Source organism: Mugil cephalus, chromosome 12 (assembly GCF_022458985.1).
Source record: "Mugil cephalus isolate CIBA_MC_2020 chromosome 12, CIBA_Mcephalus_1.1, whole genome shotgun sequence".
Lineage (NCBI taxonomy): Eukaryota > Metazoa > Chordata > Actinopteri > Mugiliformes > Mugilidae > Mugil > Mugil cephalus.
Window position 1 is genome coordinate 6,259,025 of NC_061781.1, and position 27,117 is coordinate 6,286,141.

Consider the following 27,117-nt stretch of genomic DNA (forward strand, 5'->3'; position numbering starts at 1 on the left):
ATACATGTGTGCATATATATATATGTATTGTAGTTATGTACATAACTACATATATGTATATTATTATTATTACATACTGTTGCTGCTATTATTAGTACTATATACTGTTATTTTTATTATATACAGTTATATACTGCTGTTGTACTTGTATTATTATATATTATTATATTATATACTATACTACTATTATATACTGTTTAGTTACAATAACATTACCATCATATCATCAGCACTACTGCCATCATCTTGCCACTGCACCATATCTACCTGTGTATCTTGTGTTGTTTTTTTGAGTGTCCTTGTCCTTTTCTGTGTTTTCATTTTTGCTTTTATTTTTATACCTCAGTATTTTATTCTATTGTATTCAAATACCAGACTGCCAGACTGCTATGAGGACCTAATTTCCCTTCGGATGAATAAAGTAATCTATCTATCTATCTGTCTAAACATTCTAAAATGAAGAGAAACTTTCTAAAAAATTAGATTGTCTAAAGTAATGAGAAACTTTCTCAAAATAATAACAAACGTTCTCAAAGTAATGAGAAACATGCTAAAGTGATGAGAAACTTTCTAAATAGTGAAATTTTCTAAAGTAATCAGAAACTTTATAAACTTCTTCAATATTATGACAAACCTTTCTAAAATGATGAGGATCTTTCTCAAAATCGTCAGAAACGTCAAATGAGTAAATGACTGTTGTATCCCAAAATACTGATAACTGATTTTTTATTATTATTTTTTTAAATAATGACTCCATCTTACAATAGTTTAGATCTCCAAGTATGTGTCAGCATTTGTCAAAAATATGACTTACTGTAGCATGTCAAAGGGATTTGGTATCCTGGTAAAGATGATAAAGGTAAAGAAACTCCAAATAATAAGGCACTCAGTGTCTCTGTACTCTCTACATGTCTTTATTTTTAGGGACAGAATAGTGGTGGACAAGGTCTTTAAAATCACAGCATGGCCTCTTTAATACCCCTCTCATATAGTAGTTGAAAACCTGGTCATGCATCAGTGTAAACAGAAGTTTAGTCCACCTTAATTAATTTGTTAACAAGTAAATAAATTGGTGACATGACTGGAAATTTTGGCTTATTACACATGTTGTTCAAATAGACAAAAGCAAGTGAAGTGACATTAAATATGTGCGGAACATTGAAAACATCATTGTTTAATTCATGTCAGTAAAGTGGCTTGTTTACTGGAACAGCAGTTACTTTCGGTTTTCCTTTCAAAACCAGAACTGATTATTAACTAAATATACACAAGCTTGTGCTATAACATTATTTCCAGGAACAGAGCAGGTACTTAACAAAAGATCATCATAAAAACTCTGAACACTGTTCAGAGCTTTTGAAATTTTTAAGGCAAGATTAGTTCTCCATTCTCCATTTTGTTTCCATCCACTGATTTCTGACAGCATATTTCCCTGACATATTTCCAAGGCACTAAATGAGTCTGACTGCTAGTAACTGATCTCTGCGTTCATCACGTGTAATCCAGTAAAAGTACTGCACTAATTTCAAGCATCATCCAAATATGCCAAATCAAATGAAAAAATCACTAGCGAATAACAGGTGTTTACTATCGTGAGGCAGTACTTTAGCTATATCAATTATATGAGTTATATCTCACAGCCGTGTCACTTAAAAGTAATCAGATATTCAGGGTAAGCCTGGGAGTCATGGAACACAACAAATATACTGGGTGTGGCCACGTTGTCCACAACAGTGTCGTACAAGTCAAAGGAGATGGACGAGCTTTTGGATGGTGGTGCTTTCATGTCTTTTTGTCCTACAGTAAATTCTCCAGTCAGCACCCTGCAGAGGTACATGAACTTCTCCCCACTTTGATTCGGCTTGGAGTAGGTGTCATGAGCAGAGTAAATGGCATTGACAGCAAAATAAGTGCCATTGCCGTAGCATGCAGCTGAAAATAGAACAGAAAGTCAGTGATCTCTGACACATGTTTTACAATATTACTTGTGTAGCTAGCATCATATCACTTCATAATTAGATCATAGAGCAGTAAATCAAAAAGAAACGTTTCCTTAGAAGAATTTACAGCTCAAAGTAGGCAAAGTTCTTTTTTAAAAGAAATTTTAAAACTGATCCAACTGTGTATTAAACCCATGAACTCACCTGCCATTCCCTACTGGAAATGTATTTGCACTGTTCCTGATTTTACAAATTCACTCAAAGACAGTGCCCAGTCTTCTTACCATTCTTTCCTGCATAACTCCTGTTGAAGCCGAGTTCATTTATGATGGACAAAGTAGTTTCACAGGTGCCATGGAAAAGCCGTCTCTCGTTGTTCTGATGACCATTTCTCTGATCCATGTCGCGCTTCTTGATCTGTACACTCTTCCACAACGTGGGGTTCTGGATCCTCTCAATCTACAAGGAGGAAAAAGGATGTTGTTGTAGATTCTGCTCTGACAAATACTTTTACATTTCTAAGAAACGCACAACCTTTGTGCCTCCCACAAAACTTGTTATTCTAGCTATCCGACTTGTGTTCTCAAGAGATACCTGACAATGCCATGTGATAACTAAAGCATTGCAGGAAGGCTGAAGTGATGTTACCTTGGTAACGGCGCGATTGCACGTGGCCTGAAACAGACTCAAGACTTCAGCATGCTCTGGTGTCCCAGCCTGGATGGTGACAGCATGGCACCTGGTCTTAGCTGGCATGGTATCCCAGTGCTCAGGCGTGTCTTCATCTAGTGGAATAAATAAATAAATAAATACTTTATTCTTATTGTCTAACAGATTTCTGGGCTCATGTTATGATTTTGTCTGTGAATATTTAGAATCAAAGTGAAACCATCCTTGAAATACCTTTCAGTTTGTCAATTCGCTTTATGTTCAGGGTGTCTCCTTTGCTGTTAGTGGCTGATCGTTTTGACAAGTTGACAGTGTAGTCTTCACCACTGATTTTAACTTTTACATCTGGTTGCTCCTTTTCTAGTGCTTGCTCAAGCTGGAAGTTGGCCATTGCATCAAATCTCTGAAACTGAAGCCCATGCTGTTGGTACTGCCACTCTGCGAATGTGCCTGCCAGCTCCACTTTCTTCTTCAGATGCTCATCTTCTCTGGCCTTTTTCAGCATTTTATGGATCTCGTCGCTGGCTTTGACCACCTCTCTGAATCCTTCAATGGTAAGTGAAGCGGTTTCCTTCTTTTTTTCAATCCTTATGCTCACACCCATGGTTTTCTGGATGTCTTTAATGTGCTGGTGATCTGCATCAGAGAAGCAAAGGATGGCACTGTCTGGAATGCAGATCTTGTTTTGTTCTTGGGATATCAGGTCGTTGATCCGCTCCTTAGCCAAGTCTACTTGAGCCTGTGTGTCACCGCAGATGAGGAAGCAAGTGGGATCCACTTTCAGGGGCTCGATGACAAAATCTCCCTCCTTCTGTGATTTGTCAGAGGTCCCACCACCAAAGTATGCTGAAAGAATAAATTTAAAGATCAATATTAGAACTGAACAGTCCAAACTGAGAAATGTTTAAAGCAACACTTATTTTCTTCTCAGTATTTACTCTTTATTTTTTTGATGTTTTCCCAAAACCATCCTTTATCCTTAGGTCCAGTGGCCTCCCTTTGCTGCATGCTGCTGTGGAACTCATTGAGCATAGGCGGCTGGAAAATGACAATCCGGATCGTTGTCAGGGTACTGGAAGTGTTTTGGCTCAGCACATCAACCACTGCGTCCAACATGGCATCCGCCACTTGCTTTGCCTGTACATTTCCTTGACCTAAAAAAAGAAGGAGCCAAAAAAAACTGAAATAAACTAGTCTGCAACAGGGTAAAGTCTAAATGGATCATAAAACTTAGCATAACTTGGACCAATACCCTTAACTCTGCCATAAACATTCCCTTAACTGTTGGGACTTTCCATGTAGTTAACTCCTCTACTAATGAATCTTACCTGTGCCAATGGCAGGAAATGCTACAGAAGTGTGTGAGTCCTTCACACACATTAGGAGGGCCTCTGTCACTACTTTTTTAATTTTCACTGGGTCCGTCTGTCCGCACAGGTGGAGGATCTTCTTGCACTGTAGATTTCCTGGCTGTGTCATAATCATGCCTTGGTTTGCCAGGGCACCTGAAGGTGTAGACATTGACACTGAATGCCTTTTGAACAACCATTGCTACCTTTGGTATCATCTTAATCATTAACTCAGTGAATAAGAATACTGTTGCCCTGTTGTTGGCATCCTCTCTGGGTACACTATCATAAAGTGTTTTCTTACCCAGATTTTGACATTCCACTTCAACAGCCTGGCCAGCTGCATCCAGAATAGCCTTAGATACACCTAGAGAAAGCAACAGAGTAAATCACAAACAAATGGACGTCATGGTTACTGTGTATGGATTTGGATTGATTTTCATTCATTTAAATGGTTTGACTTTAAGAAGGATTTGTGTCAGGTAAATTGATTTGATTTGATACTTTGAAAGAATCAACATCCACAGTCTGTATACATTTGCACTTAAGTCTAATTAAAATCCTAAGTCTGACTTATTTTGAACAAATTAAATATTTAATCTCCTGATACCATTTACCTGACTTAAGAGAGAAATTTTCATTGGAGGAGTTGACAATGACATCAGTGGTCTCCTTGGTGATGTCTCCCGTGACCACCTGTATAGTCACACCTCCCATTTTGGTCTCGTGCATTCCTGAGCTCGAGACAATTTTAGAGAAGGGGCCTGCTGGGAGTGAACACAAATGAGAATTAAAAGCAAAATTCCTCTTATAATGAAGATTTCTGGAAAAAAAAAATAAATAAAATAAAGATATGATAATGATCAAGAAATTATTAAGTGCTGGGCAAATTTTTCATTTAGCTCAATTATTCACCTGAGGTTGCCCTTGCCTTAGGTTTGTTTGATGTGCACTGTATAATATACACTAATTAAAGTTTGTGTTTATATTATGTTTTTAATTTAAGTCTTACAGATCTGTAACATGACATAACTGCACATAAATAATAAGTTTACATAAAAAAATGTTGCCAACCTGAAGTCTGTGGGGCACTCTCAACTGAACCACCCGTGGCATTGGGAAACTTCTTTGTAAATTCATCACTGAAAACCTGGGGAGAAAATCAGAGATATCTTCTACTAAAACCCACAAATACTACACCACCTACAAGCAGAAGTTAAAAAAAAAAGACCACACTTAAGACTGACACTTTGTAAACAGTGCTGTTGTGGTGATGTCACTACACCAATTCTCCTGTTGTTTGTCGAGCTTGTTTTCTTTCCTTACCTGTATAGTTGGTGCATCTCCCGAGTAAAGGATGATGGCGACCTTCTTCAAGTGTTTGGGTTGTTTCTTGCTGAACTCTAAGATTTCATCCAACATCAGAGAAGCGACAAGGTCTTTTGGGAAACCCAGGCCACCAGTGCCAATAGCAGGGAATGATATTGAGGTCAGGCCATTCTCTTCTGCCAGGCCCAAGCAATTCCTGAAGATCCCACTCAAGGTCTGGAAGCATAAATATAATAAATGGCATACATTGTCAAAAGCTTTGGACACTGGTATATACTGTGTGTGTGTGTGTGTGTGTGTGTGTGTGTGTATTCTTTCAACTTTCATTGTTGAATAAGTTATAGCTGAAAGCAAACATTGGTAAATGTAATTTATGTTGTATGTAATATCACTGTATAATCAATATAGTCATTTCATCAAATTCAGATAAGAGAAATCCCAATTACCTTTTCAGCTGTGCCTTTTCCTTTGTCCCAATGAGGTACAACTGCGTGGAAGACTTGTTTGCTCTTCAACTTGCATCCGTCAGTAACAATTACCTCTCCAACAGTTCCACTAGTATTCTTGGCATGAACCAGTTGCTGAAGTTTGGGCCCAGCCATCTTCAGGATGGCATTTGAAACTGCCCCTTTGTTCAGTGCAAGATCTTCAAACACTGTATTCACTGTTACCTCCGTCTGAAAAAAGGGGTTAACACACTGTCATTAGTTTTGAGTTCTTCAAATTATCTTGTTAACATACACAGGATACTTGTTAATTAGTCATCCACAAATACATAGTGCTAATCATGCTAAATACTACTAAACTGTTAGTAATTATTCTTATATAAATATAATAAGGAAAATCATTACCGTGGCAGCTTCTATATTTCCTTTTTTAAGGGTGATTTTTAAGCCCTCTTTGGTGTGCGCGCGACCCAAGCAGGGGTCGGATCCAGGGTGCTTCGAAAGTGGAGACTTGGTAGCTGTGACCGGGTTAACTTTGTTAGGGTTAGTAGCTCCTGGAGTTTGAACAGAATGGCTGACACCATGATTCCCAAACTCCTGCCTGACTGCGACCTCCATAGCCTGAACAGCACTGTCGTCATTGTTCACGAAATGGATCTTGTTCAGGGGGTTGTCATCGTACATCTCATCGCAGTATTCCTTCACTGCTTTGGCAATGGTGACTGTACACAGACCCAGGGGAAAGCCTTTGCCTCTGCTGATGGCAGGAAGAGCCACAGAGATGCAGCCATGCAGTTCAGCAAGTTCTAAGCTCCCTTTTACAGCTCTTTTCAGCTGGGCCAGAGACTTTTTAGGGTTATTTGGCTCAAATGCAGGTCCTACTGCATGGATAATTTTTTTGCAACACAGCTGCCCTCCTGCACCAGTTATGACGCAGTCCCCTGGCTTGAGTTGTCCCCTGGAGTTAATTAGTTTGTCACATTCAACCTGCAACTGAGGGCCAGCAGCATTCAAAAGTGCTTTTGCGAGACCTCCATCATGTTTCAAGTCTTGATTAGAAGCATTGACGACTGCGTGCACTGGGTAACTGCACATATCCGCCTTGCAAACAACTATTTCCACTCCTTCAGATGTTTGAAGTTGGTATACAGGCTGTGCTACTTGCCCATGGGCGGAGTCATCCTCTTCTTGACCAGTTTCGTCAACCAGCTGCACCAGGCAACCAGTTTGGTCCTTGATTGAGGAAATATACATAGCTTCTTTATCCTTGAAGAACTTCTTTACTCCGGGGTTGGGGAGCTTTAAACTATCAAATACCACTGAGGACAGTGCTTCTTCAACCAGGGTCTTGCAGTGTGTCACATCAACTCTAGGGCCACTTAGACAGATGGCCTCCTTTTTGCAAGACACCACCACCTTTTCTTCCAATTGATCCAACCAAGATGTTTGATTTTTAATGTATTCAATGATGGCATTTGGCTTGACCACAACAGTTTCTTCAACCTCAGCATTCTGTTTTAAGAAATTATTAAGTTCACTGCTGACTTTTATGACAATATCTTTGTGGCCAGACACAACAACTTGACGACTAGTGGTGTGGATTCGAATCCTCCTGCACGACCGACTGTTGTCATTCTCTAGACGACTGACCAGATCCTGCCACTCTGGCTTCTCCAGGACATTCAAGTCTTCAACATCAATGCATTCGGATATTAGCAGGCGTCTCAAATAGTCCTGGGCATCTTTCAGATCTCTGTCAGAAACAGCAACAAGTTGCACTGCGTATGTACCTATTTCAAATGCAGCATGTATTCCTTTGGATGTGAGGAGAGCATCTGTAAGCTCCTCCTGTTGTTCATCCTTCACCAAGTCAAGTACAGAGTTGTCTAATTCCAAATTCTGTCGTTTCAATGAAATCATTGCATCTGTTATGACTTTGCTTGCTGTAAGTATCTCATCAGTTAAGCCCGTCAGCATCAAATCTTGACTCTCTTTGGGAAATGACATTTTGAGCTCTGGGTACACACGCAGAAGCTTTTCCTGGAGGCCATCTTGACACAGGATGTGGAAAATCGATGGTGACACTTTGAGCCCTTGAGTCCTGGTCTGTTTCTCTCTCTGCACCCTTTTCGCAATCTGGCTAACGATTCCAGTCAGACTCTTCTCTAATCTGTTGACATCGCTCACAAGGCCACCCACTGATAAGACCTTATTGGCTTTATCAGGCACCACAACCACATCTTCATTCCGCAGCATCTGTCTGATCTTCTCCTCACACTCTTCCCACATATCTAACTCTGGGTGGAACTTCAGAGACTTGAATTCTGACAGAGCTTGTGCAAAGGCTGATTTCACAGTATCCTTCCACTCTTTGACAATGGCTTTGGCATCCTTTTGCTGCAGTAGTGAAGACATGGGGGTCAAGCGCACAGTAGACTGACCAAGGTTTACGCTGCAGAAGTGTTTTTCCAAGTTACTTCGAATGGTCTCTGCTGCTGACTGCTTCTTAGTCAGGTATCCCCAAATAGCATTGTCAATTGGTTCAGAGATGGCAGCAGGGGGTTTTAGTGAAGGCTTGTCTTTGCCATACAGGGTGATTCCCAAAGATTTATAAAAGGGATAAACTCTGATCGCTTTCTGCTTGATGTGATGCTTCTTCTTCAGGATTTTCTTAACAGCTATGGGTAAAATACACAATGCACTGTCATATCATCTTATAATAATTGTATATTCACACAGTAATATCTCAAATATAGTGTACATGAGCTACCTTGATGGTCCTTAAACGTGATGACACCAGACTGTTCCACATCATTAAATACGATGTCTTCCACATCTCCACCTTCATTCTCAAAATAGAGGCGGACGATTTCTTCATCAACATTTGAAATGTCCTCAACTACAACTTGCTTTGTGACTTCAAGAGGTCGAACTGATAATCCCTTCTTTGTGAATGTTCTGTTTTGGGGACATCTTTCCATGAAGTTAGTATTTTCTGGGAAAAGGTATAAGGAAATGCATTTGTGTGAGAACTCAGCACACTCACAGTCAGTAGGCTATCTTGTAAATACAATACAGTACATGGCATGTGTATTTCTGGTTACTTTTGTTATATGTTACTTTTCTGTGCTGCCCACTATTGATCTAGAAAAGCAGAATCAAGTCACTGTATTTTTATGTTACGTTATGCAATGGTCAACCTAAGCCAACCTAATGGTCAGCCAAGGTTAAACTTATTTTAATACTGACGGGTACCTTTTGCAGTCTGGAATGTCACCACAGTGGAGGAGATGTCGGAAAAGGTTTCCAGTGTGAAGTTTTGGGAGGCACATGTAGAGTCTGCATTCTTTAAAATGTTTTCCACCAGCATCTCCAAAAACTCCTGGCTTAACGTCCCTGAGACATTCTCCAAAACTGAAGAAGTGGAACACAGCTCTTCATCCGTTGTGCTGTCATCTCCGCCTTTTGCCTCTATCTGGACTTCAGCTGTTGGTTTGCGTTCTTCAACACTCGGCTGTTTGTTGGTAGCAGCGACATCCGCTGTTAATGAGACATGGAGACTGAGTGGATACACATGTCTCATGTGTGAAGATGGCCTTCTTAATAACATCTGTCAAGACTGAAATTAATTTTACCCTCTTGTGAGAGTTTCACAGACATAACACTCACCACCAAATCAGCTAAATAATAAAAGTAAAATGACAAAAAGAGACAAAAAGGGAACAGGTGCATAGGCACTTATGTAAAGAAGTGAAAGTGAAACAAAGGCACATTGGATTTGGTTCAAGCCCAGTATGAAATGTTAGCAGAGCTGGGAAGCTTTTTTGTTTAAATTAACACCCATATATATTTTTGATAAAAACAAACAGCCGTCAGTCAATACAACCATACCAAGATGGCGTCAGCTACTCTCCACTGAGCCTGGTGGCATATATATATCATCGTATAATATATTACTTAATATATTACTTAATAGATAAAAAGGATGGATAAGTGTACTTGCTCAATTAAAAGTATGAACACACCAAACTGACATCATAAACTACCAGCCATAAAGACCAGCAATGACATAACTTCTCAGTTCCCTTTGTCTGGGTCAGAAATTTGCACTTGAACACACCACAATGACTAAGGTTCTGTGGAAGTAAATTATTCTTTAGGAAACCTGGAAGAGCTAAGCTGGGAGCAAGAAAGAGGTACAAAGCGTCCTACATGAAACATGCTGATCAGCTGTTTTTTTTTCTTTTCATAGTGACTGACATACACTACCAGTCAAAAGTCAAAACTAAACATTTAAAGTTTGATCTACTAATCGTAAACAGAAAAAACAATGTAAACATGTAAAAACAAAACATAATTATAAATGAAATGATGTCACTTCTCAGTATATTTGCAATTTCTGGCACCATAAATTACCTTTGTCACGGACTACTGTACATAAATTGTATGGTGCCACAAGATGTGTGCATTCATAGGTTGTCAGTATATGTCAATATTTTATATAAGAACTTGTGCCAGTACTTACAGTTCTTGTTCACTTTATCAGATGAAACGTCCTGTAGGAAATAAAAAATAATTTTGTTATGGATGTTAAATTTGTTATGGATTGACAATACCCCAGCGGGGTTAAAAAGAATCCACTCAAACTGTTTTGGGTTGAGGAAACAGCACGCAGTGATGATGCATTATGCACACTTGTTTATCCACACAGCAGGAACAGGGAAGAATAGAAATCACAGAGAGCAGCCCCGCCTTTGGTTTATGATCACTCACATGACTTCTTGTGAGATATAAGCAGTGCAGGACCAGGGCAGCTGTGTGCTCTTAAAACTGACTCTGAGACAGGCTTCTGTGAGTCTGAGGATATGTTCAATGATCCCCATCAAATGAAGCTTAGTTAACTGTAACGTTGTGTGAGCACACGACAGAAAGTAACAGAAATGACAAATTGGCACACGTTAAACGCATTATAAAAGGACAGAGCAAAGTTCAGCTCCACCTAAATTACCTGTCCAATACCGTCTACTTTGTAACTGTATTTTTTATTATTATTATTATTATTTTAATGACATTTTGAAACCGCTCACCTGCGATGTTTTCTCTTCCGCGAGTAAGCGAACTGTCATCTTCAAAACCCCTTTATCCAGGGTGATCTGATGTGCCTCCTTCTGCAGGACATTTTTCTGGTCTGTGAGGGAGAAGAATGGCATTGAAGTTTTCTAACATAAGTAAACAGATAAAAATAAGTCGACATTTTTTTTTTTTTTTTTTTTTACTTTTCAAGGTCTAATTTACGGGGCCAGCTTACCCTCCTCTCTGCAGAAGCGCAGCACCGCCGTGTTGCTGCCACTCTCATAGTCGACCTGACAGTCGCCGCCGTTAGATTTCTTACTCTGAAAGTATTTCACTAGTTTAGTTTTTAACCTAGGTATGTTATTCTCTTCGAGCTCGACGAGGAGAGCATGCGAATACGTGTCGGCCATGGTTTCTGGTTCGACACCATCCGCCTTCTGTAACTTTCACTTTTGTTTCTGATGAAATAAAACCCCTCTAAGGAGGGCGTCGAACGTTATCATGGCGGATTGACGCACAGTGGGCAGACTGCAGCTAAAGGCAGTTAAATACTTGTCATAAACGACAGACTGAACCTGGCAACCCTCGAGCCATCTCATTCTTTCACTTTCTCCTTTACATCGGTACTTTCCAGGCCGAGGTGAGTGTCTTTTTCAACGCAATGAACTTTCCTTTAGGCCTCAAGTGTAGTTTTCTGCACTCGCCGTTATATTATATATCGTCGTTAATACTAATGCAAAACTTCTCTTGTTTTGTTGCCTCGTGAACACGCGCTGTCAAGTTGCTCGCGCTCATTCTCATCCGTATATGATAACAAATAAACAAAAGAAAAAATGGCGACCGGACTCAGAAACAGTGAAGGCGATATAAATATTTAACTCCTGTTCCTCCTTTCTATTAGGTTTTGAGTTTTATCATTATGTTAATGCACTAAATAGAGTAGCAGGTAGCTATCAACAGGCAATAGCTACACATATCGTGTGACCTACATGAAAGTCTCTGTAAACCTTTAATGATAAATTGTGGAGTTTTATGTTCTATTTCTCAATTTTCCGTGTTTTACAATTTGCACTAAGTATAATTAATGTTCTTTGTATTAGCAGGCAATATGAGCACATAGGTACAGTTGTTCCATAATGCTTTTTTAATTGTAGTTTTATGGAACAGGACATGAGTGTTGTCTTTCTAGGTGAATGATTACCGAGTGACATGGTCTTGCACAGTGTGTGTCTCCCTCTACTGGAGAGAAAGGAGAGGTGCGCAGATATCTGGTCATTTGACAGGATATCGCCTGCATAAATCACCTGTTGACCAGTATTTTCCTGTGCATTTTCAGACCTGATAACACTGGCAATCATAAAATTAATTCCTGTAAAAACTGTTATTATGTTCAGAAATATGTGACACGGTGACAGTTTTTGTTTTGTTTTGTGTTTGTTTTTTTGCATATTTATGATTCTCGACAAGTGTGCTTGTGTGATTGATTGACACAAGGTGTTTTCATAGATCTGTTCAGGAACCATGGACTGTAAATTAGACATTCCTCTTCATGGATCATCAATTGACATTGTGAAACAATGTGGACCCGACCTGAGTGAAATCCTTGATATCAAATTTGGATGCGTGGCCACATTCGATGGTGTCGATTTTGAGAGTGACCCGAGTGCTGCGAGTCAAAGATTGCCAACTGTCACCCCAGAGGAGAGGTTTTCTGTTCGATTTTCAGGTGTTAAGGTTTCTGTGTGGAAGGCCGATCTCACCAATTTCCGCGCGGATGCTGTCGTGAATGCTGCGAACACCGATCTACAGCACTGGGGCGGCCTTGCTCAAGCTCTGTGTGATGCTGGTGGACCTGACATCCAGAGAGAAAGTAAGGATTATGTCGCTAAAAATGGTCAACTGCCAACAGGAGAAGCAATTCCTGCCAAACCTGGGTCACTACCATGCAAGATGCTGATTCATGCGGTGGGTCCACATCTGTCGGGCCATTCTGATGTGACACGCGCTGAACCTCTGCTGAAGAAGGTCATCCGGAACATCCTAGACTTAGTTTGTGAATATCGTCTGCACAGTGTGGCCATTCCTGCTATAAGCTCTGGGTTGTTCCACTACCCTCTGCCGCAATGTGCAGAGACCATAGTGTCTACTGTGAAACACTACTGTGAGAAGTCCAAAGGATATCTTCCCACAGAGATTCTTCTTGTGAACAATGATGAGCCAACAGTCAAAGAAATGGTGAGAGCTTGCCAGAAGATATTTACCCACCAGCAGTCAAACTCATACGGCCAGGCAACAAGATACAACACCAGAGGTGCGGCCAACATGCCAGCGTCTACCTTCCAGGTAGGAAATGTCCAAGTGATCCTGAAGATGGGCCACATTGAGGACCAGCAGGTAAGAATTGGCTCTATTTCTTCCTGACGTAATCACATGATAACTCGATATAAAATTGCATTGTCCTTTGGGGGAATTTGTTTTGGATTGACACAAGAATATTCAGGTACTTGGGGCCTGTAGTCAGTAATGCCATTTACATCCGACAGAAATATGTCTGTGAAGGTTCTCAGTCATTCAGGTCATAGTAATCGTTGAATAAAGGCAACTGGACTTGTAGATCTGACAGAAAGGCTTTAAAAGTTGTGGAAGGGTCTTATATAACCCAAACCGTGATCTTTTCCTTAACTTACCAGGTAGTTACCATCTAAAACAAACCAAGTTCTTTTGTTGCTTAAACCTTAATACACTGCTACTGAAAATAATTGAAAAGAACATAGTGTGTCTAAAAGAATTAATGCTGACCTTAGGCTTTAAGCTGAATAAAAACCATAGTCTTATACTTAATCTCTCCTAAAGCCTCTTTCTTGAGTTCCGCTGCTTTGTTCTGGGTGTAAACTGTTTTCAACTCAGTGTAAACTACAATAAAACACACATTGCTGTGATAATTTCTTTAAATGATATACATCTTTCTGTTTTCGTTTTTGTTTTTTCAGACAGATGTCATTGTAAACACAGCTTCACAAGACCGCAATCTGAGCATTGGTCGGATTTCCAAAGCTTTGTTCAACAAAGCTGGTCCTGAAATGCAAGTCGAAATACGCAATGCCCCTCCAAGTACAGTCATCGCCACGAGAGCCTACAGGCTGAAATGTAAAGTGGTGTATCACACATTTTGCACTGAAAAGAAAAACCGTGGAGCAGAAAAGGTACACATGAGATGAAAGTGTTGTGGGTCTTTTAACTCGGCTTGACGTTTTATAAATTGATACATACTACAGTGTAAAGAATCTCATGTAGATTGGGGTCTAGATTCTCAGTATCATTATTTTCTTTGTCAAGTCATCTCATGTTCTAGCAACAATGAAGAAATCACTAAACTGAATGGATACAATACATTTTGTTGCATTTTATTTTTCTGTTCACCTTTTCAATCATTTCAGATCCTTTTTGATTCAGTAAGCTTTTGCTTATGGAGTGCAGTGACAAGTAAACACAAGTCAATTGCCTTTCCTGCAATCGGCACTGGAGCCCTTGAGTTCCCAAAATGGGAAGTTGCCAAAATCATGTCAGAAGTGGTCGGCAGCTTCGCCCAAAACTTTCCAGAGAAGTTTGACGTTTACATTGTCATATATCCTTCTGACCACGACATCTTTCAGGTTTGTATCTGTCACCATCTCATATTAATATTACCACATCTTTAATGTGGTAAATGAAAAAAAGTTGGGATTTTGAGCTGTGAGTTTCAGATCGTGGTTAAATATTTACTGTGGTATGAAACACTCCCTACACCTGCTGAGAAAAGTTGATTGGGTTTATCCAGTTTGTCAAGTTTTGTTGCTAATGTCCTGTAACTTAACTCAGCCAGAAATCATTTTATGCTTTGTGAATAGTCTCATACCAAGAATTAAACAGACGTGTTCATTACCTTTTCTTTCCAGGCTTTTGAGAAAGAAATGAAATTGCTCCAGAAGAGGGCGTCAAACCCCAGCTTTCTACACGGTAACAATATATTTGAGTTCCCCACCACACACAACACTTTATCTAGGCTAATAAGACCCGTGTAGATACTTGTTGCAGGTGGATGGTGATTATGTAGTATGATTAGTTTGATTATGTAGCTATAAAGCAGCGATTTTGTCTTCTCCACCAGCATCTAATGACCGACATGAGTTCCCTGACAAGAGAGGTCGAACTCCACAGATCAGCCTGAGCAGCTCCTCTGATGCAGCAACACGCGAAGCTGAAAAATGGCTCAATGGTCTTCTCTTAAGACCACCTTCTACTGTTGATATCTGCAACAACTTCATCTCGCACTTCAGTGATCAAGAACAGAAGCAGGTGTCTCGCCTGTCCAGAAAAGGCGTTTCCATTGAGGAGTTTTTTTCGAATGGCCACGCATGCATAAGTGTAAGCGGAACTCCCCGTGAAGACGTCGTGGTCACCGTGTTGAAGATTGAGACCATGCTCTGCAACATCCACAAGAGGTTTGTCTTCGAGGAAGAGAGGGAATTGTGTCTCAGGACAAGCCAAAGAAAATTGTCTTTTGAAAGACAGACAGTTGACCATTCAAGCCAGACGTTCACAGCCAGATCATCTATCTTCAGCAGGCAGGGGCTGCGGATATCAAAGGTACCCTATGTGTGAATGCAACATGCTTGAGTTAGTTTCCAGTTAGTTTCAGGTTTTGTGTTAATCTTATTACTTTGAATAATTTCATTTTCAGATGGATGAAGTAGTGAACCCCACACTGCAGACAATGTTTGACCTGAAGAGAAACCAGTTAAACTGCTCCACTGGTCCTCGAAAAATGTTACAACGCATACCTGCACAGTTCTGTGAAATGGTCAGCCGTATCGGATTCTATGCAGAGTGTGCGCCACCTAATGGTATGAGAATTCTTCCACAAAACAAAAGTATTAATAGGAAATCTGTAGGGTTTTAAATATTAAGAATTGCAGGCTACACAAACGCAAAGGTAGAACATATAGAAACATGACTTATGTGTCTTCCTCTGAGTACAGAGCCAGCGTGTGGAGAGGGCATCTACTTCGCTAGCAGCGTGGAGAAAGCCTTGGAAGTGTGGAGGGAGAAACCTGAAGAGTACCTGTACTTTGTGGAGGCTGATGTGCTGACAGGAAAATCCACCCGTGGTAAACCAGGTCTCATTCTGCCGCCTCCCGTGGGGTCAGACCCAGACGTTCTGTATGACAGCGTGACCGGAGACAAGGACGATCTCGCCGTCATATTTAGCGGCTATCAAGCTCTACCCAGGTACATCATTACCTGTAGGAGTGTTAAGTAGATCACCGTAAAACAAGCGGAAGTGCATCCTTAACAGATGTATTTACTATTAGGAAGCACTTCCTTGACACATAACGGAGATCAGCATTGTAAAATTACAAAGGAATCACTGATGTGAGGCTTATTGCCTTTTAGCTGATGATTGCAAAACTTCAGATTTTCTGTTTCTGTTTCTTTTTGAGTTTTCGACATGTATCATATAGCATCACTAGCATTGTGAAGAAAGCAGTCATCATGACACGTCATTGTCTGTGTGGTGACACCTTAAAAATGTCCTGGCCTGATTCTGCTTTTTATAGAGGGCTAAGTCTTGAGTGGCACCACATTATTAAAGCAACAAATCATCAAATAACAATACATCTATATTTCACTGTGTATTACAGCGTAGAATAAACAAGTTGTGATTGAAGACTTAAATCTTAAAATGAAGACAAAGTTTGTCATTGTTGCAATGACTGAACTGTGGAGAGTAAGATGGAGCATAATGTAAATTGAGAATTTTGTGATGTTTCCTTGACATTGATATTGGAATTAAAAAATAAATGATTTTTTTGTCATGTTTTTGTCTTTTTAACTGTAAAAACATTGCTTTATAAATTGTGTGGTTACTTGGTGAAACACATGGACAGACAGCTTATTGTGTAGGATTTGGAAAGATAAACTGTACTAGCAGAAATTAAAAGTATTTAAAAGCCTGTATGGTTCCATTAATAAACAATCAGTGGTAACTTTGAAATGTGTTTGATTTATTCTTTCTGGGCTACTGTGCTCATTTGAGCCTAATAAACACTGCTTCTACACACTTGAAACATGAAAGAGTGTTCCGCTGCTTTGTGATTTGAAAATCCCTACACACTGGTCTTTTAATGTGTCCAGCACTGTTTGCTACAGTATACATTACACTTCAAGCTCAATAACAGATAGCTATCACATTGATTTAATACAATTAAATGCAAAGATCATTTAACAAAATAAAAGACATACAAATGTAGTGCTTTTATACAGAACACATGAAAGAGGGTCCCTCATATTCTTAATGATACAGTAATACAACCGCTAGAAATCACAGCAGCACGTTGAGTGGAAATGTCACCAACTTCAACCTTGGAAACGGTTTGACAAGAAAAACTAATTCCAGGAGCTTTCAGCTGCATTTCACAGTGACCGGTTTCTTTGTTTACCATGTGATCAGCCAACTCGGCGGAGTAAAGCGAACTAATGTTTGCCTTTTCGTAGGATTTTACTAATGCTCAATGAGCTCTTCAAGAAGAAGTCCGTAAAATCTGATTTGCGTAAATCATGTAAAAACAATATCTGACCTTCAGATGAAAGCAAGAGACTGCACAACAGAATGGCACACAATCCCTAAAGACAACAGAACGTCTCTGAATTGTGCTTGGATATGACCAAGTCATGTATTTCAGCTGTGTCTACAATTTGCTACTGGCAATATTGTCACATCTGAGTGATTGTCTATGAAAGCCATTAGTTTGTGCACAATGCCAATGATTCTACACATCTAGGCTAGTCTGCTGAAAACTCATTACACGTTACTTTAATATCAACTGACTTTAACAACGAAACAAAGACCACTAAGCATGTCAATGCAGGAGGACACAAGTATCACTCCAGTGCACTCTGGAATGATGCTACATTCAAGAGATAATCTCATACCCTGTTTTTTTGTAAATCAGCTGTTCAATGTCGAAACATACAAGAAAGCCAGCGTGAGGAGGGAGAGTCTGGGGTTTAATGGGACAAGTTGTTGTCACCTTAGCGACCCGAGATGGTGCGTTTTCACTTACAATCAGAGCCTGGTTTAGTGACAAACCTGCGGCGCATCTGGATGTTACTGTGATTGGCTGTATTTATAGTGAAAAAAATCCCGTTTTTCCAGTGTGGACATTTTGAGACAGTAAATGTTTTCTTTTAGCTGCGTCTTGTCTTTTAAAACTGGCCAGGCTGCAGGACCTGTCATTGGAGGTTACTACATGAATTACAGGACAACCTTCACCAACATATGGCTGATAACACCCTGCACAGTACGGCCATCAACACACCGGAGAGCAGAGCACATTTACGTCAGACGCTCCCCGACTCCCAACAGGTTTTAAAATATATTACTCAACAGCACCCTCGCTCATTGTCACAGATTCTAAGTCACACATACGAACCGGACCTCCGCTTTCATGCAAATGTAAAAAAAAATAAAAAACACATTTGCGGTCACTCTGTGCACTCGGCTATCTCTGTGCCGTCTACGAGCAGCGTGTGAATGATCCCGTCTCGCCGCTTCCCGCTGCTCACGGCTTTCACGCAGCAGTTGTGGTCTCCGAGTGTGAAATGTGTCTCTGTGCCGTCGTCCACGAACTCCCCCTGTGAGCGCATATCACAAAAGCGTGCTCAGGGAAAGCAAGCATGCGAAAAACATAGAACCACTGAGCCATGTTACTGCATAACAGATCGGTGTAAAATTACTGCCATTGTACTTACTGCAGTCTCAATCTTTTGTCCATTACACCACACATCCATGGTGTCTTTCTCTGTAAGAAGTCAACAAACAATAAATACCACCGTCAACATACAGCAGTTGGGGAATAAACAGCGTGCGGTGTGACTGCCAGGGGACGGTGGCAAAATACGTTTCAGTGTTTGTACAGACATTTTTTAAATTCTTTTGTGTGCTGGTATGGCAGCGTACGAGCACATCTGTTCATTGTGCACCTTCCCAAAAACAAGCAAGACAGTAGCCTGGCACAGCAACTGCATAGCCTCCACAACCAATCAGTGCAACAGAACGTAACATTCTCCCTGTTATCACGTCATAACCGTTTGTCATTTCATGGTCAATATCATTTATCACAACTGCACTCAGATGTTGTGAATGACTACGCCGCTGACACTCTTCTGTTTATTACTGTCGAAACCCCAACAAAGTAATCTGATTGACTGGGTAGGTCTTTGAAGGAGCATAATCAGTTCCCAACAGACCAACTTTCAGCCACAAAAAAGTTGTAGGCGTGGAAGTTGGTCAGACGGCAACGCCGTGACTGATATCTCTTCTGTGACTTGAATTATTTGCCAGACCTTCCTGTTCTCTCTATCCACTCTCTTCCAATCCAAAATGATTCATGTTCAAAATGTTTCTCTTTTATTGCTAAAGCCATTCTTTAATTGGTTTGGATGTGTTCTTTGGATGATTGGCATGTTTAAAGGTGAAAGTTTTCTTTCCCTATTTTCAGCTTACTAGCAGACAACCTTCAGCGCCAAAACTCAGTGATTCACTGTGGATACACACAAAAAATAAATAAATCTGAGAATTAATTTTGTTTAATAAATTTCAGAACAACTAAGTTACATAAGAACATTTGTACGGAAACTAATTTGGTGTTTCCACATTTCAAATTCAACAGGTTTTGACACTTAAACTAAATTTCACTGTATGTATTATTCAGTTCCTTAGTCAAATGCAACCTGTATACAGTTCATTTGAATGTTGTAAATATTAGTTAGGTAACGGCTACCAAGGACGTCATTTCCACTGTGTTATAGGCTTGTGAAAGCAAATACATGGATAGATAATTTATATTCAATGTGGTGGTCAGATCAGCGGCCACAAAGCTGCTTTCTGAAAATGTAATTACAGACCACACTCACATTTCAGATATTTCGACTGAAGCTGCCAACGTGTCGGGTAGTTCTTATGTGCCGCATGTGCTTTAGGCAGTATGCCGCCTGATCAGCTGTAAGCAGTGCAATTACAAAACGGATTAACTTACCCAGATGACAGAGGTGGCTGGAGGTGGCGCGGGGCTTAAAGCAGGTAAACAGCTTAGCCTTAGCTCCAGCATGACATTAGAGGGGAGTTTTAAGAAGCCATAAATCACACCAAGATGAATATCGATTGAACATCTATGTCAAGCAAGCATCCAGATAATAATTTTTAAGATGGAACCAATTTTTTTTTTTTTTTTTTACAAAAAACTCTGAATGGCTGATGCACTGAGCACATATCCTCTACTCTCTTGCACCAAGCTCCTGTCCTCTGATTTCCTACCTAATTTCTTCTCTACCAGTCTTGCAATTATGTGCTACTACTGTATAGGATGTTAACTGATGTGTTGAATTGAAGTGAACTCCCAGTACTGGTTATGTGTTTGTTTTGGAAGTAGCATAAGAGAAAAACATAGCAATCAGATAACATGATGACTAGACAGACAGGAGGAGTGGGGAGTGGAAAAACAGAAGCAAGAAGGAGCTCACCCAGGACCACTCTGCAGTCAATGCCGTCCAAGTTGAGCACCCAGGTGCTGGTGACCTTTGATCTGTTCTCCATGTACTTCTTCAGGCTCTTCCCATTGATCTCCAATGTGTACTCGTAAGCAAACCCGCTGACAGCATCGATGTTGATGGTTGCTTTGGTTTCTGGCTTGCCCACGTTAAATGTCTCCTTCCCCACAAGTTTGAACATCCAGTCTCGTCTCAGTATCTCCTGTAGGATGGAGTAATAACGAAGGGTCAAGAAAAAAGGAAAAAAGAAATGCCTCCGGTTCGTAGCCGGCAGCCACCGTGGACGCATACCTTTCCATCAACGTAGATGACCCTCTTTCCAGTGGTCGTGCCGTGTTCAAACTCTATCCTGTGGACTCCATCACTCAGCGCCACCTCCCACACACCAGCGAGGTCATTCGACATCCTGAGAACCTGCTGGAGACAAACAATAAAAGAACTACGGCTTCATGTAGCGACGGGAAGGTGCTAACAACTAGCCGCTAACACGGACGTGAACGCGTATTCTGTGTAGGTATCTCCACTAATGTACAATGCTACCGACAGGCAGGAATGAGAGGGGATTATTTTAAAGTAATCACAGTTCGTCAACTCGTGAAAGAAACATGGCTAAACATAATGAAGTTAACGCAGTTTCTTGCATTGTGACATCCGGTGCCAGGGATTTCCTTTTAACATGAACGTAGATATTCGATATATGTATGTAACGTTATATGCAATGTAAAAACAGTTCCACCACATATTTAAATTGATTGACAAACTGTATCCAAAGTGATAGAAATAAATAATGGTAAGATTATTTCGTGGATGTTAAATATTTACATAGTTTCTTTCTTCTTTCTCACGTCTTAGAGACTTCAAGTGACAAAAAAAAAGATCAGATTTTAGCGCCTCCGACCTTTAATGGCCATTAAAATATTCGTCTTTGTGAATAGGTTTAGCGTGAGGCGTATTTTTGATTAATTTCATGTGCAACGCGTCAATAAAGGTTTTATTTTGAAAATGAAGCGGAAGCCTTGTTGCGTTAGCTGTCGACCACGCTGTCGAGCAAATTTTCCGTAGCTGCTACCGAGTTGCTAACGTAACCCTCGCTGCTATAAGAGGATAATCTCCAGCGTTAGCTCTGGGATGTCATCCATCATTGTTACCTTAATGGTGGTGAAGGACTCCCCCTGGCTCCGAAGTTAACAAATGCTCTGTAGGCCACCTCAACGCAGTTTTTATTAGCGGGGTCTTAGCTAACAGTGCAGAGAGCCGACAGACGAGCTGTGACTATGCTGTTACTATGGTAACGTGATGTTGGCCTACGCGCAGGCTTGTCCCCGCCCACCCGGCCAAGACGCCCGCAGGAATGAGCTGTTGACTCCCAGGTAAATTAAGGTTTCCATCCTTCTTTTATCATTATGGCAGAAATCAGACAGGATTTCATGTAGTGAAATATTATTCTACCACCACGTAAGCATAGTATGGAGTTAAATACAGGGGGCAGTTGAGTAGAGTCTCTTTAGACTGTTCAAAGTAGATAGATACTAGATAGAATTGGCAGATATTAATCAATCTTAGCCTCCTGAGAAAATAGAGACAGCTGTGACCTTTTTTGTGTACTAAGTCTATGTTAGCCGACCAGTCTAGTTTGTGGTCCAGCTGTAGACCCCGATACTTACGGGGGGGACTTGGATCTGAAATCCACTACCATCTTCTTGGTTTTTGCTGTATTAAGCTGAATATGGTCAAGAAGACAGGGTACCAAACCAAACCCATTTAACTTCAGCGTCTTACATACTATATTAATGATTCTAAAAGATCCCACTTTATTTCACATCACTGGCTTTGGGTTTTGTGTCATTTTAACCAGAGGTGTGATTTCTGTACTTACTACTGGAGAATGTGATATCTAACATGTGATAAAATTGAAAATAAATAAATAAATTAAATTGTTAGGTAATTATTAAATTGCAAATGTGCGTCTCATTTTATTTTCAAATGTTCAAGTTCTGTGTCAATTAAATTATGTTATATAGTCTAGAAATTTGCCTCAAACTGTCCAAAGACATTGTGCATCTTCGACTGACCCACCGTCAACATTTGCTGTCAAAAGATACTGCAAGAAACATATTCACCTCCACATTTTTACACACAGTAGGTAGCCATGAGAAAACAAAAACTCTCTTGAGCATGCCAGGGTTTGATAGTGAAGCTTCCCAACCATGAAGACTCCTAGACAAGCAAGTCAATGCAAGTGAAAATGCAACATCCCAGCTACGAGCAGGCTTCCAGCTACAGTACTTAAGTACTCACCAGTCCCCAGATGTTTCATCTTTTTGTTGCTTTTATACATGATATCACGGTCAACATCATTTTTTTTCTTTGACAAAAACTTGCACAAAAATAAAGAAAATATTGTTATATTGTTATTGCAAAATAATGTCAAGTTTCTAACTTAAAGTAAAAGATTGCATAAATATTCATTCCCTTTAGGTCAGTATTTAGTAGATGAGTCTGGATATGTCTCCAGCAGGCTGGCACATCTGGACACTGCAATTTTTCTCCATTCTTCCTTGCAAAACAGTTAAGCTGACTGTAAAATAATTTTTCTCATAATGTCTAAATCATTTAAAATTGCATAATATTATTCCATTAGTTCAGTTATTAGTAATTTATATTCTGTCTTAATGCAATTTTTTCCATTTTTCCTTACACTGACACCGCTGGCAGGGAACATAATTTAGTTTCTTGAGGATGTCAACCCTATGAGAAATTACTATAACATATATCTTGAATCTTGAAATAGCATTATGATCTTCATATTTTGAGGTAGCATGGCAGTTTAGTAAAAATTGCTTTTTGAGGAAAGATGCTGGCTAAAACAGGTGTGGGCAAACCTTTTGACTCGCGGACCACGCAGGTTTTAAAATTTGATCGAACAGGTAGGAACAGATAGATGGTTTGTGTGCACATATGTAAATGACATGTAAAAGTTATCACATGAAAGGATTTGGTATTTAAGGTAGGAAAACATGAATATACAAGATTCATTGTACAAATTGTTTTCAAAATGCATTGAGCATTTTCTTACATGAATTATGACAACCTCAGTCAGGGTTTTTCCCCTATGTGTTTTTATTACTCTTAGCGCATGAAAAAAACAAGATTTTTTAATAATTTTAAAATTATCTGAAAACTATCAAAAGTAAGAAGAGAGTAATACGCAACCCTCTATTAAAGGCCAATGTGGCTGAAGTGCACCATCTACTGGGTCAATGCAGGCATTACAGGGAAACGATAAAATAATAATATTGCATGTTCTCCCTGTGCCTGAGTTCTCTCTGGGTTCTCCAGCTTCCTCCCACTGTCCAAAGACGTAGTTGTATGTTTCATTGGTGATTTTAAATTGGCTGTAGATGCACATGTGAGTGTGAATGGTTCAGGCAAATTACGACCCGCAGACTTTTTTAATCTGGCACAGGCCAAAAGTGCTTCCAAAAGTGCTTTCCATTTCACATACCTGACATTGCACGTTTTTACAAGCTGATATTAAAAACTCATGGTTTTTGAGTCATTAAAACATAATACTGGGTTTTATAGCCAACAATAGTGACATTTATTTTTGTGTGTATAGAAAGGCTGGCTTAAGGTCACAGGAAGACCAATTAAAAGTCATTTTTATTGCGTCTTCCTTGAGCGTTTCTGTGGAGGTTGCCCTTGTGAGGGTTGTCCGCAGCCTCATTGCCTGTTTCTCTGTTTGATGATGGTCTGTATACCCTTCACCCACTTGGGCTCAGGGCTTGCTGTCATCAAATGGTGCTTGCTTGGGTTTTGAGGAGTTAACAGGCGTCTGGGGAGGCTCGTGTTCTCTTCTTCAGATGACACACAAGACCATGGTTCATCTTGTGGTACAGGGACAGACTGGTTAGGAGAAGAACTTGGAGAACAGTAAGAGTAGACTCTAGGACAGATATGGGAGGTACGAGAAGAAAGGCAGCCAGGGAAAGAGCTACAGGAGAGGGCTGGTGCTGGGACTCTTATCGGGATCAGTCTCAGGCTGTCAGACTGGTTAGGGTTTGGAACATGGACAGTTGTCCATGTATGTCTCTGACGAACCTCACAACAGAAACAAAGCCAACATTTAAACTTCTACTGAATGAACACATGAACACACATCGACTGTTTTACCATGAAGACTTTGTATAAAAAGGCCTCACATCATATTAGAGATGGGCAGATCTTTCAGGTTGGATAACGAAGCCAATAAATACCAACTTTAATCCTTAACAACCCCATTGTTGTCCTTGTTAACATCTGCAAGACGTTCAGCTCTCCCATATTCGAGGCTCACTTCAGATTCTCCGGACAGGATGGGTGGAGCAGTAGTTCACTTTGGTCTGCCTTGATTATTTAATGCCAAAAGCAGCACTTCTGGTTTCTGCTCAGAGAGCTGACCATCACCGCAGCACATTCCCAGCTTTCTCAAGTGAGAGCAGCCAGTTTATTCTTAGCTTTAGTAAGCTTTCCATCCCGCACATCCTGTGACGGAGCCTTTCTCAGTCAGGCTGCCGATGCTTTTAGAAGAAGATTAGAAAATTGGACCTCGGTTTAGGATCTAAGGTAAGAGACGTGCCGTTTTCCCTATCAGCTCCATTGCCCTGCTCAGGGTTTTGTTCAACATCACAGCAAAACTGACAAACATAGAAGATGCTGGGTCAAAATGCCTTAAGCTGGATGACTCCAACCATGGATAAGAGCTGGGGGAGAGTTTGCCAAGAATATGAGCTGGAGCTGCGGTAGACTGTCCATTAATACACTGGGCAAGTAATGCTTTTGTCATAGTCCCTCTATTCTGTATTTCATGCTTTGACATGACAAATAATGCATTCATACAGTCTCGGATCTGAAAATAAGGCCACATTGTCTTTGTACACCACTGGTTGTGAGTTTCCTGTGCATCTAGTGCCTTGTTTTGGTTCTCTTTCTCCCTCACTCACTCTCATTAGACTCACCTGTGCAGGAAAATGGTGGGAGCACCTGACCCAGCTGTGGCCAATCACCAGTCAGCTCTCTTTTAAAGGCTGGCATGGCTTCCCTTCAGTGCCAGATAGTTCCACACATTTTGGTCTGTGCCCTTACAGATGTTTTGTGTTTTTTGTTCCTTGCTCCTGGAGTTTCCAGGAGTTTCCACGGTGCATTTTGCCTTTTGAATTTATGGATTTTTATTTTGGACTTACCTCCCTGCTGAGGTTTTCGTTAACTCACTTTTATTGACTTTAACACGCTGTGCTCACTCTTGCATTTTGGGTTTGATAAAGTTCATAAACACATCCTGGAAGTCCATGTAGGAAAGTCGGTCTTTGCCACATTGTCACCCAGGATGCCTTGATGCCTGGATGAAAAAGATTCAATATCAAAATGTCTGTTGCATACTGCTTCAGTTTAAACACAGTTTTCATTATATTTAAAAACAAATCAGTATGATGTAATGACTGGTTTCAGATTTTCAAAAAAAAAACTGAGGTTAAACCGAAAGTCAGAAAGAGAAATGAATGATAAGCCCAGTTTTCATTTTGCAGTTTGACCGGCAAATTGAATGGACATTGGTTAGCTGCAGTTGTTCTATTCAACTAGTTATATTTTGAAGGTCACAGATGGTCAAAATGAGAAGCATACATGTAGTGTGTAGCCCACAAGTATGTGTGACATACTGTATAGTGAGATATTTGGGTTGTTTCCCAAGTTGTCCACAGACATTTTGGAAAACAAATCAGCACAAATGGTGTAGGAAAATGGAGACAAGTTGATCACAAGGAAGTAGGGTGACAGGGGGCTTTCACTCTCACCTTCTCACCATTCAGACCACAATTTGACAGGTGTTAAAACCGTTTAATGTCTGCCTTGCAATTAAAAGCGTACCGTGTCTCAAATGTGCTTGAACATTTCAAAATTGTACATAGAAGTTGCATCCATGAATGTGGATATCTGAGACTGTAAGAGTTAAGTAGTTCAGACCTGCTTTCATTCAGTGGTCACTGAAGGCCCTTAAAACTTTGACATTCACTGGAGAAACAGGACAGGGAGAGGAATGTCCGCAGTCTCACAGAATAGAACAAAAATGCTTCACAGTTGTACTGTACTGAACTCTAACCAAAAACATGAAGGTAGTTGTTCAAAACCAGTCCAGATTAGTTCAAGAGTCCTGAAATAACTATGGTATCTGTGGTTTCTGTGGTCTCTCCAGAGGAACCAAATGGGGCCATGCTCTATCTACCCTGCTCTTTTCAATATGCCACTGGGTATAATTATAAGGGCAGATGTAGCAATTAAAGTTAGATGAGAGCATAAGCCGTCTATGTAAGCGGATGCATCTTTGCAGTAATAGTGGACCCTGTTCACTCCCTGCCTGTGTTACTTAATGTATAGATTCAAATTCTTATCGGTCAAACTATAAATAAATTTGCAGAGGGTGTGCCAGTACACGATATAAAAGTCGGTTTCAAATGTGTGTCGTCAGGATAAAAATATCCAGGTATTCGACTGACTCCAAACACAGAGTAAATAGTGACTTTAAATATGGAACCTCTTCTCTTTTCCAATGGACTGACTGACGTAGTAGCCTTGTAAACACAGTGTTTGCTCATGGTTCAGTGGTGTGTTTTACACCACAACCAAGTGTAGGTGTGCACATGGTGCTTGTTTTTCTCACCTTGCAACTTCAGTCAGAGACAGAATAAT

The 27,117-nt window shown here is 40.3% G+C and overlaps 3 protein-coding genes across 5 annotated transcripts; 1 reads left to right on the forward strand and 2 right to left on the reverse strand.

The window, feature by feature from the left end:
- Positions 1-890: 890 nt before the first annotated feature.
- parp14rs1 (poly(ADP-ribose) polymerase family member 14-related sequence 1) lies at positions 891-11,224 on the reverse strand. Of its 2 annotated transcripts, none has more exons than XM_047600417.1 (17): positions 11,042-11,224; positions 10,821-10,921; positions 10,259-10,289; positions 8,989-9,273; positions 8,504-8,728; positions 6,139-8,411; positions 5,734-5,964; positions 5,285-5,503; positions 5,033-5,108; positions 4,576-4,722; positions 4,263-4,325; positions 3,938-4,114; positions 3,548-3,763; positions 2,844-3,455; positions 2,589-2,725; positions 2,225-2,399; positions 891-1,932 (listed from the first exon to the last, which is right to left on the reverse strand). In XM_047600417.1, the coding sequence occupies exons 1-17, from the start codon at positions 11,214-11,216 to the stop codon at positions 1,646-1,648; spliced, it is 5,430 nt and encodes a 1,809-aa protein (XP_047456373.1). In that variant the 5' UTR covers positions 11,217-11,224; the 3' UTR covers positions 891-1,645. The 2 variants fall into 2 exon arrangements, with proteins under 2 accessions (XP_047456373.1, XP_047456372.1); XM_047600416.1 differs by having other exon boundaries at positions 4,576-4,725.
- An 82-nt stretch (positions 11,225-11,306) lies between these two features.
- On the forward strand, positions 11,307-16,840 carry parp9 (poly(ADP-ribose) polymerase family member 9). The gene is made up of 8 exons (XM_047600418.1): positions 11,307-11,446; positions 12,313-13,200; positions 13,797-14,009; positions 14,244-14,459; positions 14,742-14,802; positions 14,954-15,432; positions 15,527-15,689; positions 15,825-16,840. The coding sequence occupies exons 2-8, from the start codon at positions 12,328-12,330 to the stop codon at positions 16,103-16,105; spliced, it is 2,286 nt and encodes a 761-aa protein (XP_047456374.1). The 5' UTR covers positions 11,307-11,446; positions 12,313-12,327; the 3' UTR covers positions 16,106-16,840.
- A 185-nt stretch (positions 16,841-17,025) lies between these two features.
- On the reverse strand, positions 17,026-21,833 carry faima (Fas apoptotic inhibitory molecule a). 2 transcript variants are annotated; one of them, XM_047600420.1, is made up of 5 exons: positions 21,543-21,833; positions 20,686-20,808; positions 20,368-20,596; positions 18,598-18,647; positions 17,026-18,480 (listed from the first exon to the last, which is right to left on the reverse strand). In XM_047600420.1, the coding sequence occupies exons 2-5, from the start codon at positions 20,797-20,799 to the stop codon at positions 18,331-18,333; spliced, it is 543 nt and encodes a 180-aa protein (XP_047456376.1). In that variant the 5' UTR covers positions 20,800-20,808; positions 21,543-21,833; the 3' UTR covers positions 17,026-18,330. The 2 variants fall into 2 exon arrangements, with proteins under 2 accessions (XP_047456376.1, XP_047456375.1); XM_047600419.1 differs by having other exon boundaries at positions 20,686-20,811; positions 21,543-21,827.
- Between the last annotated feature and the right edge of the window lie 5,284 nt (positions 21,834-27,117).

Bases quoted from the DNA above. Each gene is read 5' to 3' on its own strand.
- parp14rs1 (XM_047600416.1), bottom strand. From the start codon at position 11,216: ATGGCCGACACGTATTCGCATGCTCTCCTCGTCGAGCTCGAAGAGAAT. The intron at 10,922-11,041 runs GTAAGCTGGCCC...TCTCCCTCACAG, and splicing joins GCGCTTCTGCAGAGAGGAGG to ACCAGAAAAATGTCCTGCAG. The intron at 3,764-3,937 runs GTAAGATTCATT...TTCTTTTTTTAG, and splicing joins ATTTCCTGCCATTGGCACAG to GTCAAGGAAATGTACAGGCA.
- parp9 (XM_047600418.1), top strand. From the start codon at position 12,328: ATGGACTGTAAATTAGACATTCCTCTTCATGGATCATCAATTGACATT. The intron at 14,010-14,243 runs GTACACATGAGA...CAATCATTTCAG, and splicing joins AAAACCGTGGAGCAGAAAAG to ATCCTTTTTGATTCAGTAAG. The intron at 15,433-15,526 runs GTACCCTATGTG...TTTCATTTTCAG, and splicing joins AGGGGCTGCGGATATCAAAG to ATGGATGAAGTAGTGAACCC.
- faima (XM_047600420.1), bottom strand. From the start codon at position 20,799: ATGTCGAATGACCTCGCTGGTGTGTGGGAGGTGGCGCTGAGTGATGGA. The intron at 18,648-20,367 runs GTGAGCTCCTTC...GACTTCTTACAG, and splicing joins TGACTGCAGAGTGGTCCTGG to AGAAAGACACCATGGATGTG. The intron at 18,481-18,597 runs GTAAGTACAATG...ATGCGCTCACAG, and splicing joins GACAAAAGATTGAGACTGCA to GGGGAGTTCGTGGACGACGG.